The 15,001-nt window shown below is 40.0% G+C and overlaps 1 protein-coding gene across 4 annotated transcripts in view; it reads right to left on the bottom strand.

Moving 5' to 3' along the window:
* Positions 1 to 10,025, bottom strand: part of ASPH (aspartate beta-hydroxylase) — a 139,369-nt gene extending 129,344 nt beyond the window's left edge. For 3 of the 4 annotated variants that reach the window (XM_081116618.1, XM_081116617.1, XM_081116623.1), the window contains exon 1: positions 9,626 to 10,019. In XM_081116618.1, coding sequence (XP_080972744.1) covers positions 9,626 to 9,755 — 130 coding nt within the window. In that variant the 5' untranslated portion in view covers positions 9,756 to 10,019. Of the gene's footprint in view, positions 1 to 9,625 lie in introns of all 4 variants that reach the window. The other variant, XM_081116621.1, reaches the window with a different exon arrangement.
* Between the last annotated feature and the right edge of the window lie 4,976 nt (positions 10,026 to 15,001).

Raw genomic sequence — 15,001 nt, forward strand, 5'->3', positions numbered from 1 at the left:
GAAGAAACAGCATGTGCAAGTACAGAGACTGCAGAGTGATTTAATATGGCTCAATATATATAAATATAAAGAGCGTGAGGCGGAGAATGGCCAGAGAGGCTAAAAGAAGCAAGATGATGAAGAGCCTCCTAGATCGTGCCGAGGAATTTAAACTCTATCTTGAGCACTTGGGGAACCACTTGAGGTTTTGAAATAAGGAAGGGAACATAATCTACTTTCCACTTTGTAAAGATGATATGACAGAAGGATGAAACAGGACCAGCTATGAGTAATCTAAGCAACAAATGAGAATCTAAAATGTTCAAGTAAAGTATCTTTACAGTGAAAACTGGGATCTAAACTCTGTTCTGAATTTGCCTAAATCCATGGGCTTTGACATATTAAACTTCCATTTCTTCATCTACAGAAACAGAATTTAGAGGATTGCTATGAGAATTAAACGCAAAAATATAAAGGCGTAAACAATGTCTGACATATAGTTAAGCACTCGATAAGCAGTAGCTGTATTTTTCTTCTGTCATTATTGTTATTATTTGCACTTTAGAATTGGGAGCCATCAATAGATAGCTATGAAGAAATGTAAAAGTGGTTTTAAATTAGAAGATCTGCTACTATAAATTATAATCCACACATGCAGAGAAAACTGAGTACTAATCATAATTCTTAGTAAGGGGAAGAAGGGGCAGAACCGAGGAAGAGAAAAGGAGGTGGGGAAGGGGAGGAAGAGAGGAAGGAAATTATGGACCCACATCCCTCATGAACACAGATGCCAAACTGTTGAAAAAATATTAGCAAATGAAGCACTATATAAAAAATAATTCATCATGACCAAGTGAAGCTAATTTCAGGAATGCAAGGTGATTTAACATTCAAAGGCCAATAAATGTAACTTACCATATTAACAATATAGATGAAAAGCCACATGATCATACTGATTAGAGAAAAAACATGACAAAATTTTCAACTTAGAAATTCAAAGAATTCCCCCAATCCAACAAGAATAATCCATAAAACACCTAGAATTTCATATTCCATGTAATGGTAAAATGACAAACACTTTGTCACTAAAATTAGGAACAAAGCAAGAATGTCTACTCTCATCATTTCTATTCAACATTGTACTGGAGGTCCTAGATAGCACAGTAAGGCAAGAAAAGAAATAAAAGGTACACAGACTGCAAACAAAGTAAGACTATCTCTATTCGTAGGTGACATGATATTTACATAGAAAACCCCAAGGAATCCTTTTTTAACTACTAGAATTAATATATGGATTATGCAAGGTCAATGACATAAGGTACAAGTATGAGTTCTATGTACATATACTAGCAGGAAATAATGAAGAAATAATTTTTAAATGCTACATACAAGAGCTTCAAAAAGTACACTTTAGAAAAATATTTAACAAAAACTGTGTAAGATCTTAATGACAAAACTACAAAATAAGGCAAAAAGAAATTAAAGACCTAATTAAAGCAAAACATCACTGCCATGAATCAGAAGACTCAATATCACCCAACCTTGGTCTATACATTCAATGAGCTCTACACATTACCCTCACATACTTTACTGAGTAGATACTGAAAAGCTGATTCAAAAATATATATGGGTATACAATGGACCCAGAATATCCAGAGCTATCTTTAAAAAAACAACAAAGTTGGAAGATGTATACTACCTGAATTTAAGACTTACTATATAGCTAGAGTAATCAAGAATGTTTGGTAAAGACATAAGGACAGAAAAATAAGCTCCCAAAAACCAAACAGAATAGAGAGCCCGGAAATAAGATTTATATAATATTATATTGTCACTTGCTTTTTGACAATGGTACCAAAAGCATTCCAATGACGAGATGGATCATAGATCTAAACATAAACACTAAAACTGTAAAATTTCTAGAGGAAAATATAAAGTAGCATTGTTAGTTGGGAATAGGAAAAAAGCTTCCAAGACAAGATAAAGAAAGCAAAAGACATAAAATAAACATTAACATTAAAAATATCTGCACTTCAAAAGATACTATTAAGAAAATGAAAAGGTTAGTCATCGATTGGGAGACATATTTACAGCACTTCACTGAAAAGAACTTCTATCCAGAACATATAAAGATTATAGTTCAATAACAAAAGGACAAAAAAGCAATAAAAATGGGTAAAAGAGCTAAACAGAAACTTCACAAAAAAAGATAATGTATGCAGCCAATCAGCATAAGAAAAAGTAGATGACACCAGGAGTCAGATAATTGTAAACTGCGATGAGAAGCCACAAAACACATACGAAACTGGCTAACATTAAGAAGACGGACACCCCCGAATGTTGGTACAGACATAAAACAACTTACCGCACATGCTGGTGGGAGCGTACACTATATTTATATATTAAAAATCTAAAAATCTCTGTTCAGCAAAATAAACCACAGAGGCTGCCAATGTAATAATCAGACGGGGGAAGCCCTTTACCACACAAACACTCCAAAGGTTCAGGACATAATAAGGAATTCTATAAATCAAAGTTAAAGCTACAAGAAGAAACACAAAAACAAGCAAAATATATACAGAGGCTATTCACAGAAAGGAAACGGGGCTGGCCACTCTCACTAGTAAGCTCAAAGGGTGATCAGGAAAATGCAGGTGGAAAGGGCAAGAACCGCACACCCGCGAGGCCGGCCGCCGGCGACCTCCCCACCACCGCGTGCTGGTGACGCCGCGGGGCACAAAGGGAGCTCTGTTCATCGCGGGCGGGAGTGAAAAGGGATAGGGCCACTTCAGGGTAAACAAAAGGCAGCGTCTAATCAAGTTTCCTACGTGTGTGCGTTGTGCTCAACAATTCCAATCCTGAGTTATGCTCTAGAAACGCCACAGGAGATGGACAGGTGCAGGAGCCAAGTGGTCCCTGACGGCTAACACACAGTATGGCTAACACACAGTATGGCTAACACACCGGGCGTGTGCCGACAGTGAAGAGGGTGGCGAAAGGAGGTTTACAGGATACAAATAAATAATACAATAATTAATAAATAATACAAGAATAAACTGTTTCCCCTACTTACAACTGTGAGCCTGCTTTTGCCCGCCCCTGCTTGAAAACAGAGAGACAGGCTTGGGTAGAATTCAAACAAGCGGACTCAAACTAATATGCCAAGGGTGAGCCCATTCATAAAACTGGGAACAGCGCTAAGCAAGTATATTTCTACACACAGGGATACTTCCCAAAGCAGTTTTCACACATATTGCTTTGAACAATGGATAGATTTTACATGAATGAATAGAAAATGTGTAATATGCAGCATAATGCTAGACAATATTATTTGTGTTTCTATGTATTATACAGAAATGCATGAGTGATTATCACAATGTATCAGAAGTGGTTGGGAAGGGACAACAGGAGAGGAGAAACCAAGAATTTGGTAGCATTTTGTTTCTTCACCTCCATGGTAGGTGTGGACATTCACTGCATCACCGTGTACCTATGTCTAGGTATAAGGTGTAATATTGCAAGTAGAATATGTATGTAATATTTCAAGTAGAATTTTAAAGAGAAGCATGTAGAAATATTTGCATTCTTAGAATTAAGAGAGATAACTCACTGCCAAAAACTAGGAAATAATTTCTAAAACTCAGTGACAAATACCTTATTCAAACTGATCTGATCAAAGAATAGAAAAGTGAAATTAATATTAGATGTTCTTTTTCCAAAAACCACTTACAACACAGATCTTTACTTTCATGTAAGGAAACAAAAATTAACTGCTCCTAAATAAAATTTACATGTGAATTTAGGACCAAAAAGGTTTTCTAGTATACCATTTCAGGAAAATTGAAATTAAAAACAGGGTGTGAAAGGCAGGAGGGAAGTCACGTATATTAGGAGTATAACAAACAAGAAACAGAAGTTAGAGACAGGACAGAACAACAGAACAGCGGTGAGTCTGCAATGGAACGGCAGAAAAGTCTGTCAAACTTATAGACAATGCAAAAAAAGGCAGTTATACAACACTGGTTATGGAATAATTATTTTCTCAAACAATATTCTCCCATTTTAAAATTAAGACTGAATGCTTGCTAGTTTCCATACAGAATGAGTTACTGGGTTCAATCTGTAGGCAAATAGGAGAGACAGAAGTGCTGGCATTCTCCAAGTCCAGCAACAGAGGCTTCCACTCTGCTCTCACTGGACACCCCTCCTCCGCTATCCGTGGCCCATTTAACTCATTAACTCTAATCAGAGCTCAGAGAGCATCCATGACAGACGATGACAGTCATACTGCAGCCAGAATGACCAGGCCAGTCATCTGGAACTTGCAGGGGGCCAAGGAACAGCCCAGATCCTTCTCAAGATCTTATGTAACCATTTTTAAAAAGATTTATTTACCAAGTGAGCTCAAAATTTCCTTTGAATCTAACAGAAAATCTATAGCAAATTTGACCTCACGTGTCATCAATCTGATCAGAACTAAATTATCTTCAGTGATTTCCCCTTAAAAGATAACCGTATCAGCCAAAGGTAACCAAGATACATCGATGAAAAACAAATATCAAATGCAGACCCAATACCTGAAGCACTCTCCTTTCGGGAAAATAAAGTAAAATTTTAAAAATAAGAATGACTAACAAGAAAATACCATCTTAACTCCTAGCCCTCCAGGCAGAGAAAACTTAAAAGGTGAAAGAAAGCACTAGGCTCCAGAATATGTACACAGGGAAGACAAGAAGGAAGAAATAAACAACCTAATCTCTAGCTCTCTAATAGAAATGGCCAGAACTATAGGACCTAACCCCAGTCTTGCGTCACCCTAAACAGGTGACACTATGTGTATAGTGCTGAGTGGATCCTGGGGAGCAGGAACTGAAACATATGGGGAGCCTGGGCACCCCCACGTCACCTGACAGATGGCTGAGGTTTTCCCCAGAGATATGGGATATATTGTAAACAGCTTCTATGTACACACAGGTTTTATTTAAGGGAAATTAAATTTTAATAGATATATATATCTTGTACAGAATGATGTCAAACCACTTAGGAGATGCAGAAGTATCCAAGACACAAACTAAGTTGCATATTTTCATAATTTTAAAACAGTGCGCTGGAAGAGCATCAAAACACTAAAATGTATCTGAATGAGCTCTAGAAAAATAAAATAATGTTACAGACCTTGGAAGGATTAGAGGGTAAGCGAGCAACTTGAAGGCTGATGGGTAAATGGGATACTTATACACCCCTAGATAGACAGAAATGTGTCAAGTGGTACTCAAAGCCACAGCACAGGAACGACCTCTAGAACATCCATTCTATTTAAAACACAAAAAGACACCACAGAATATAACAAAAAATGATTTTTTTACAAGTATCATCTAAAAATTTCAAGCACGCAATGCATGGTCTGCTTAGCTGCTATCCTTATATTCTCCCAAGTTTTGTACCCACTCTTAGATTAGAAATACTATAATGAAAACATCTAAAAATAGGAAGGTATATAAAATTGATTTTAGTGCTATCATAATTTTGAAAGGAAAGGAGAGGGTAATTCTTCCATTTGAGGAGACCGAGATTAGACATTTTTTGATGACGTGCCACACGGTTCTTAGATACGAGTCCAGGTCAACACTCTCTCCCAAACTACAATGCCTCTTTAAAGAAAAAAGATTTATTCTATTGGAACCAGACAGCTCAGGGGTTAAATCTCCCATACTAACTAAAAAAAAGAAAGATAGCCCACATACACCTTTATCAAAGTTACTCTATTGGTAATCAGAGAAAAATGAAAACCTCTCGTTTCTAGTAATCTCTCAGAGATACTTGATTTTAAAACAAGACTAAAATATAGAGTTTTCCTTTTACTTCCTACGCCCAATACAGGTTAATATGTTTGGTCTTGTTAAAATATGTTAAAAAATTCCCTCAGAATATTTTTTAGCACTTGGTTTCCTATGATATGGCTGGGTGGACAAAACGCTGATCCACTGAACACAGAACAGTGCACAGTTCTTGCAGTGGAAGAATTATGGCCTTCCTCTGTCTTCATCCTAAAATGACTAATGGAGAATTAAGCAAGTGGCCCCAACTGATTGAGCAAAAGTAAGGCAGTTTCACCCAGGCCTGTGCATTCAAGGAAGCCAGATACCATCAGCAGCTTATCATATTTGCTAGTTACTAAGTAGTCTAGAGATACTGAAAACAGAAAAGAAAAACAATTTCTAAATGATTTATAACCATCAAATGAATCTGTGAATGTATACATTTTACAGACAGCATAGGAATGCAGTTAATTCTACATAAAAAGAAGCCTAAATAAATAAGGCTGCCCAGTGACAAACTCTTCCTATTAAATTTCAAAACCTACAATTGAAGACTTAGAGAGCAGTGGCTAAGAGTTTTTAAATAGTTGTCCATAGGTAGTGTTGAGTATGTACAGGACTGATTAAATTAAAGAGAGAACTAATTGGTGTTATATAATCCGAAGCTTCTGATTGAAGGAGGAAATAGTGTTCTACAGTGACACCTACTGGTAAAGGGCGACGGGGCAGCATGATACTGCTCCATAAAATAAACAGGTTACATCCCTGTAGCATGTCAGAAGCTACAGGGAAAGACTGGGTGATACTTAGAAGGGGAAAGCTAAACAAACAAAAACATTACACACACCAGGGCTGGTATACTACAAAAAAAAAAGCCCGAAAGGACATGATCCTTCTTAACCAAAGATTTTCAAATCAATAAATCTGAAAGAGGTTGCCTCTGGCCCCAACGGGCCAGACAAGTCAAATTTTTATATGCAAGTTAAAGGTCCAATTTACTCATGTCTGTTTTATAGTTTAAAGAGTAAAACTGAAACAGGTAAAACCGAGCTCTGTAGGAAACTAGACATTTTAGCAGTTTTCAACTTAAATTGAGTAAAATGAAAAGCAGGCGCTTGCTTTAAAAATCTAAGTGTTACGTATGTAAATCCCCAGAGTTTCAGTTTCCAAACACTGCTTTTCAACATGACCACCAAGATAAACAGAAGGCAAGAAAATCACCCTTTCCCTAAAACACATGTTTCAAAATACTGAGTACTCTTTACCCCATACTTTTATACAAAAATTAAGCAGTAATAATGTTGAATGTGACCAATGTCATCATCAGCTTCAGACTCTCAATGCAAAACATCTAAAAAAACAACTATATGAGCCCTTCTGAAATTAAGATTTTTCAAATGTACCATTTCAAACATTTTAGCCACAGGAAACTTAATTGGTAAAACAACAAAAGCATACTTTTCCTGAGTAACTAACTGTAGTGTGCCACAGAGAGAGCCAGAAGGAAACTTAAAAAACAGGTTAAAAAAGAATCTACCTCAACTCCAAGACTCTCATAAAACCTTACAAACTAGATAACCTAAAATTCAAGCACTGTGGTATAATAAATGAATAACAAAAATCCTGAGTTCTAGTCTTGGGTGCCCATTAACTAGCTGGGTTTCCAAAAACTACACAACCTTTAACGAACTAGACAACCTTTCTGGACATTAATTTCCTCATCTCTTAGAGGAGGGAACCAAAAGGGCTAAAATGTCTTTGGCTTTTATGAATTTCCCCAGCACATGGGAATGGTTTGAGCATCAATGTCTATACTTCAATGACCCAAAAAAACAGAGCAAGAAAAGAGAAGTTGGCTGTCTTTCGGGTATATCCTACTAAAAGAAAACAATATAAATAAAATCACACTGTCACACTGCAGTGTCGCTGTTTACAAGTGCAATAATCCTCATTTCCATCTCCAGTGCCTTCTACCTGGCACACAGTCAGAGCTCAATTTTTACTGGGAAGAAAAAAAAATCTGTAGAAAAGCAATATTCATTATGTAGCATGCAAGACTCCAATACCAACTCTTGAAATGCTTTGAGGTTTTTGTTTGTTTTGTTTTTAAATAATACTGGTACTTTTTTATGTATTTGCTTTTACATACTATGTCTGTTTCATGACAATTATGGAATCAATGTGTAAAAATGCTTAAAAGGCTGTAAAACCTCAAATATAAACAGAGGTTGCCCTAAAATGCCTGAATATGAATGAAAGTCAGAATATATTCATTTAGGTCAGAACATTTCCTAAATTTATTAGCTGCCTGTTAAAACTGGTTCAGTTCACTGGGGGTGGGAAGACAATACATGTACATTTCCCGATACTAATTCTTACCAATAACAGGCCATATAAAAGTGACTTCCTCAGGTACAATCAGTCCTCTCCACTCACGATTGGAAAGGATTAAAAAAATGGAACAAAGATGAGCTTCCTTCGTAAATAGCTACTGAAAAATTTTGAAAACAATTAACATCAGAGTCTTGTTCACCAGCTCTCTCTGCTGGTGCTTAAGCGGCACAATGTCTCTTCTCATTTAGAAACTTTAAAAAGAGTAGCCAGAGCCAGTTCATCGACTCTTTGGCCTGTTTAAGTCACTGACTGCCATTTAAAGACAAGTGACAAAAGAACACAAACTTTTTCTTATGTCAAAGGTGAATTCATATGATTACTTTGAACTTGGCAATACAAATACTAGTTCTCAGAATGTAAATTTGTGCAATGACTTCAACTGCACCATTTAAATTTATTCATTCATTCACTGATCAAATAGTTATTGAGCACCTACTTAGGGCCAGGGGCATTCTAGTTGTGAGTAGAAATGAAAGAGGACAGAATTAAGACACGGAGACAAGACACGAAAATAAATAACTTCAGAGAGTGGTAAGTGCTATAAACAAATAGCTCTTGAAGCAGGGATATGGTTATCTGATTTAATTTCTTTGTAAATATGAATACATTACATGTAGAACTCAGGAAACAGAGTCTAAATCATTTCAAAATGATCACTTCCAAAAAGGAAGTTTATAGCTCACATCCAATACACATGTGTACTGCAGTTTCAATATCCTATGAGTCAAAGTATAAAAGAAACCGAGACCCACTGAAATATGAGACGAAACTGATTTAAAACATCTGTTCTCTCCCTCTGTTGAGTAAGTACACGGAGTAGTAAGGTGAATATTCAATAGACTTTTTAAAAGGCAATGGAAAATAGTAGAGAAGCTCGCCCAGTATTCCATGGTATTCTGTAATACTTCAAAAGCAACTGCAACTCATGCTAAGAAAGCTACATTAAGGCAAAAATATTTAAAATAATACCCAAGAACATTCTATTCACACACCCCCACTCCGCACCCCCAATACATTATCCTTTGAGTTGCTCTAAAAAACGGTTGATTTGGCAGAAATTTACTTTCTCTGACTTTGGCTCACTTCCAAACTGCCCAAAATATGCAAGGCAAAGGTAAACTGTTTATCTTACTCCGATCCTCAGGCCCAGGGCAAGCCAAGGAAACCATCAATACCCTCCACCTCGGCGGCGCCCTGCAGGGGCGGGACCAGCCCGGGAGGGGCTCCCCCGCGCCCCCAGCCCGAGCCCGCGGACCCCGCTCGCCAGGCGCCTCCAGCCCGCCCACCAGGCCCACCAGGCGCGGCCTCCGCCCGCGCAGGCGAGGAGCCGCGCCGGGGATGGAGATGCACGGTGGGACCTGCGGACGGGGGACCGCATCGCCCGCCGCCCCGACCCGCGGCACCCCCAGACCCCTGCCCGGAGCGCCTCTGACCTCTCCGGGCCCCCGGGCTGCTGCTGCTGCCGCCGCCGCCGCTGCTGCTGCCGCCGCCGCCGCCGGAGCCACTGCTGCTGCTGCTACTGTTGTTGCCGCCGCCGCCCTTGGCGTTCTTGCGCGGAGCCATCGCGCGCACCGCTGGAGCAGGCGAGGGTGCGGGACTCCCTCAGCGCGCGGGGGACACGAGGGGCGCGGGGGACCGCGGAAGGCAGCGGGCGCCGCAGCGGACGCGGGTCCGGCCGCTGCCCCTGTGCCTCGGCACCTCGCGACGCGCCCGGCGGGCTTCAGACCGCCTGCTGGCTGCGCGCACGCGGCCTCTCCGGCGGCCAACCTGCGACTCCCTGCGGGGGCTGGAGCGCGGCGGGCTCCCCCGGCCTCTCGGCCACGCCCCTTCCCGGCCGAGCCCCGCCCCCTCCCCGCCTGGAAGGCTGAGTGACGGGAGGCAGAACCTATCACAAGGGCTTCTATTCAGTGGTGGAATCCTGCGCCTCCCCGCCCCCTGAAGGCTTGGGGTGGTTCTCGCACCCTGCAGCCGCCTGGGAGCGAGAGCCACTTGAGACTTTCCAATCTGTCCCGGTCCTTTGGAACGTGGCAAACGTGGAAACCGAGAGGGCTCTCGCGAGTGTTGGGGGACCCTGCAAGATCGGGATGGGCGGGGGCGGGGCGCGGGCGGGGCGGGGCCGACGGACGCGCGTGCGGCGTCGGGTCGGAGCGCGCAGCCTCCCCGCCTTTTGCTGGGAATTTTGTTCGTGTCCCACTTCCTTATGCGCACAGACACCAAAGAATGCACCCCCGCTTCTTGAGAAAGAGAGGTGTTCCTTGTCAGTATTAATATTAATATATTTCTGAAATGGTGATGTTACGAGTAGTCCAATTCTTAGGCCACACATAGTTGATCGATAGGTTCAATTTTAAAGCACGACTTCATTTTGTTCATACCATCAATATTTTCAGAGAATCTTCGTTAAGAGGTGCAACTGTAAGGGTGAAACAAAAAGTTCATTTTGTTTTACTGGATGTACCCTCTACCTGAAATCCCCCCCTGCCAGGCGTGCCTACATTCATCTTTCCTTGACGCTCCCAGGCGTGGATCCCCTGTGCGGTCAGTCCCTGAGCCCGCGCGGCCTCTGAATGATGCATGAGATCTAAAAAGTGTTTGGGCCCGTGGGTGAGCCAAACAGGGATTTGAAGTCGGGTACGTCATCATCTTTGGGTTGCCAATTGCCCACGCAATGCTTGGTGCGCAGCAGACAACCAAGAAATGTTTGGTGATTTGATACATTTCTGGTAACTTATTAAGACCTTCCCGCAGTTCTTGACCCTGTTTCAGAGCACCTCCTGGGAATGTCTCCAGGGGGCTCAGGACCCAGAGACAGTGGATGTAGTGAGGCATCTGGTTCTACTCCTGTTCTCCAGCTCCACGCCTCTCCTTCATTGTCAAATTCCCAGGCCCACTCCTCTTCTGCTGTGAATGGCCCGATGCCACTGGACACTGCCTAGTGATGCACAGAAGCCCAGTGAGGGTGGGTCGTGTTGCCTAATGGGGAGAAGGCCTCTCTCTTCCTTTTGTGAAATAATGTTAGTTATCAAGATAAAGCAGGGGCAGGGAATCACATAGATTTTTACTGAAGCCACTCTTTTTATCTCACAGCATTTTCTGCCTCCACATATCCTTTCTCCCATTTGGACCCCCTTTCAGTGAGGGTGGGGGAACTGGGCTAAGAGGGAAATATAAGTGATAGTACTCAATATAAAATAGTACAAAAGCTAAGCTGAGAAAAACAATGCTTAAGATATTTGAACTCCTAAGTTATATCAAGAACCTGTTATTGTGTCCATTAGTAGGGATGAGGTAACTGAGGCCCAGAGAGGTTAAACAAAGTACCTGAGGTTACAGAACTATTAAGTGAAAGAGTAGGGATATGAACTCAACCCATCTGGCTCCAGAATCCATGGTCCAAAATTTCCTTTCAGGATAATGCTTGGTTTCTAGCAGAGAATGTCTCACCTGGCTCCCTCCTCTCTTAGCAGATGTCTCCCTGGTGCCTTATTGGTCCTATCTGTGAAGATAGGTCTGAAACCTGATGGTGGGTGCTTAGTGAAGTCTACCTCTTTGAGGAAATCAAGTTTCTTTGATATCTAACTCCAAAATGCCAGGAAGTGATTCTTTGCACCTGCATTTCCAGAAACCAAACCTAGTAGCATTGAGAGGTACACTGCTGTGTATCTTTGGCAATACCAGACCAACATAGAGGCTTTGTAAATACAGTGCACAGGAAGTCAGAGGTTACCTGACTTCCTCCTTGTACCATAAGAAAACAGCTACAATGACATTTACACACTCAGTATTATACAAATGTATAACAATGTTTATGACACCAGATACTGTTGGCCATCTATACAGTTTAGTGGCAGGGACAAAATTTCCCCAAGCTAAGTATCAATATCATGCATTTTACATATGTTTATACTTCCCTCTTTTTTAAAAAAATATACCTTTATTGATTTCAGAGAGAAGAAAGGAGAGGGAGAGAGAGAAACATCTGTGATGAGAGAGTCATTATTAATCAGCTGCCTCCTGCAGGCCACCAACTGGGGATCAAGTCTGCAACCTGGGCATGTGCCCTGACCGGGAATCGAACCTAGGTCAATGCTAAACTGCTGAGCCATGCCCAGCAGGGCTATACTTCCCTCTTTATAAGCATTCAAAAACACAAAGCTTACCTTGGATCCATGAAATTCTAAACATAGGCCTTTTTCTCAGCATTGGGGCCAGGAGGTTAGGAAGTCAAAGTATCCTTGAAATTAAACAAAAGGTCAAATATCCCTTGTTAGCCTAACCTCCTTTCGTGATTTCTGAGTAAGCTATGATTGAACCCTTTGGTGAAGCAATGTGAAAAGGACCATAAAGATAAGACTTAACTAGGACAATGTGTTAAAATACTAATTTAACAGAGCTTTTAAACTGGGCCAAATGTGCCTTTCAGATATTTCCACAAACTTTCCATTGGCTTCACTGGGATTTGCAGGTTAAGAACTTGAGGACAAGATTTGTCCTAGATTTTTGTGTGTGTGTTGACCCTTCACAACCTCCAGTCAAATGCTTTACAAATTAGATATTTCCGGACTTACTTATGCCTACTAGAACACTGTTTTGAAGTTGCATTTTAACCTGCTTCCTAGAAAATGCTTCTTATTTACATGCAATCTTCCTGATGTGAAATTTTATTATTGCAAACTAAAGATGAGTGTCTCTTCATCCTTTATTTACTGCCATAATGGAAAAAAAATGAATTTCAACTGGTCATGATTCAGTTGTATGCTTTCATTTTACATTAGTGAGATTTGCTGCAATGAAGGCTGTGCTGATAAGTACAGGAGCACTTTTAAGACATTCTGTACTGGAAGTGTTCTCAAAACAATTATTCCCGTGTGAGTTATATCTCAATAAGTAAATGAACTGTCATTTTCATCAAGCAGCTTGACTTTATATTACCATAGAAAGCATAATCCTGGTTGTTGTCTACATTACAAATACATAGAATGAGTTGATATTAGCAGAAGTAATTTTAAATCTAGTTAAATATATTAGAATTGGAAATATTGTGTTGTAATATGAAAAAATAATCTGAAAATACTAGCTAAGAAATGTGTTATTTCTTTTTTCATTTCAATCGTTTACATTTTTTCTATTAGGATTAGTACATCTTAGTGCCAAATTTCTTTCCTGATAAATAGCATTTAAGTAATGGTCATTGCTAGGTCTTCAGCTTCTTAGTACAGGGAACTGATAGAATTGATTCTTTTTAAGTTTCAAACTTAATATCAGAAAACAAATCTTAAATGTGGAAAAAAAGTCAAATAATTAGAGTAACAACTGATTATAGACTTGGCAATTTTGTGGTATATGAAAGGAAATATTTATGTGATTTAGGAGCCTTTAGAAAGTAATAGAGAAATTAAGAAAGGAAAAAGCTGGAGGCATCTCAAGGATTCCACTGTTTAAAGATTAATGATTTTGCTTAAATTATATTTACCTCAAGAATCTGTGTATGTGTATAATGAAAGTAATTGTTTCTGTGTCTTTCATGGAAATAACCATTCTCTTCAGGTGATAACAGTGCCCCAATCCAGAGAAAAGTATCCTGAAACTAGTTTATAGGTTCTTCTAATTTCATCAATTCTAAATACATTAAGCAGATTTTTTGCCTTACAATGAATAGTTTTGTAACAATCTGCAAAATTAAATCATTTAGTCAACTTCAATCCTTGGCAGTCGATGAGAAACCATCATAAATACCCAACATAATTAGTATTGACTCAGCCCTTTTTACACTCTCATCAGTTGACTTGAATCCATTCTGCAATTTCAGAAGCACGAGGCAAACATTACTGAGCCCATCCCAGAAAAAAAAATTCTTAGAGGCTTTGCCAAAGAACCTGCCAGCATGGAAAATAGGGAGGATCTCCTTGTACCACTGTGAAAAGATTTTATTAACCTAAAGACCACTGCTAATATAATTGAAACTCTACAGTACTTCTTTACTTTGAGAAGTACAATATTCGTTACTTTAAAAGCTTGTTTAGTGTTATGTTGTGGCCAGTAGTCCCGAAAATTTTATAATTCTTCGTGGAACTGCTACAATTCTGACTTCATCACTCAGTGAAGTCATCTCTCTGTTACTGGATCCCTTTGAGCTAGAGACAGCTACCAATACTGAGTTGATCACTGAGACTACTCCTCCCAGCGCCAGAGAGAATGTTAATCTAGTAAAGCTGTGTGGAAATCATTTCCAAGCAGCTGTCTCACAAACTGTGATTCTATTTTATCTACTTCTTGATGGTATTCATATTGCACTTAGTTTTTCTGTGGCCAACATAAAGAAGAATTGAGAAATGCAGGTACCTGAAGGTATCCTTAGAGAAGCAACTGTGTAAAAACCTAAATGCAGGAGTGTTGACTGTTTAGACCCAGCCCAAGAGATTGTTTTTAAAAATATATATTCATTCTGAGTTTGAGAAAATTGAAATCAAATGTAAACAGCTGGCTATTGTGCTTGGGCTTATATGTGAAACTACACTAAGTCACAAAGAGAATTTAAGAAACTGTATATGCAGGCTACCAACAAGGGTAGAGACTGCCAAGGCCTCATCTATGTATCCGTGTAGCACAGAGTAGGCATTAATAAACATTTCCACCTCAGGCTCTTTGAACTTGGTCTTCCTCTGCCTGGGGAATGTTTTCTCTAGACCATCCAGAGGGCCACAGAACTCTTGTCACCCTCTCGGTTTGGTCCCCCGCCCTCTGGTACCTCTTAAGCTGAAATGTTTATATTTGTACGGTAAGCTGCTTCTATTGGGAAGGTAAGGAGT

The sequence above is a fragment of the Miniopterus schreibersii genome (genome assembly GCF_964146895.1).
Source record: "Miniopterus schreibersii genome assembly, chromosome: 17".
NCBI classification, from domain to species: Eukaryota; Metazoa; Chordata; class Mammalia; order Chiroptera; family Miniopteridae; genus Miniopterus; species Miniopterus schreibersii.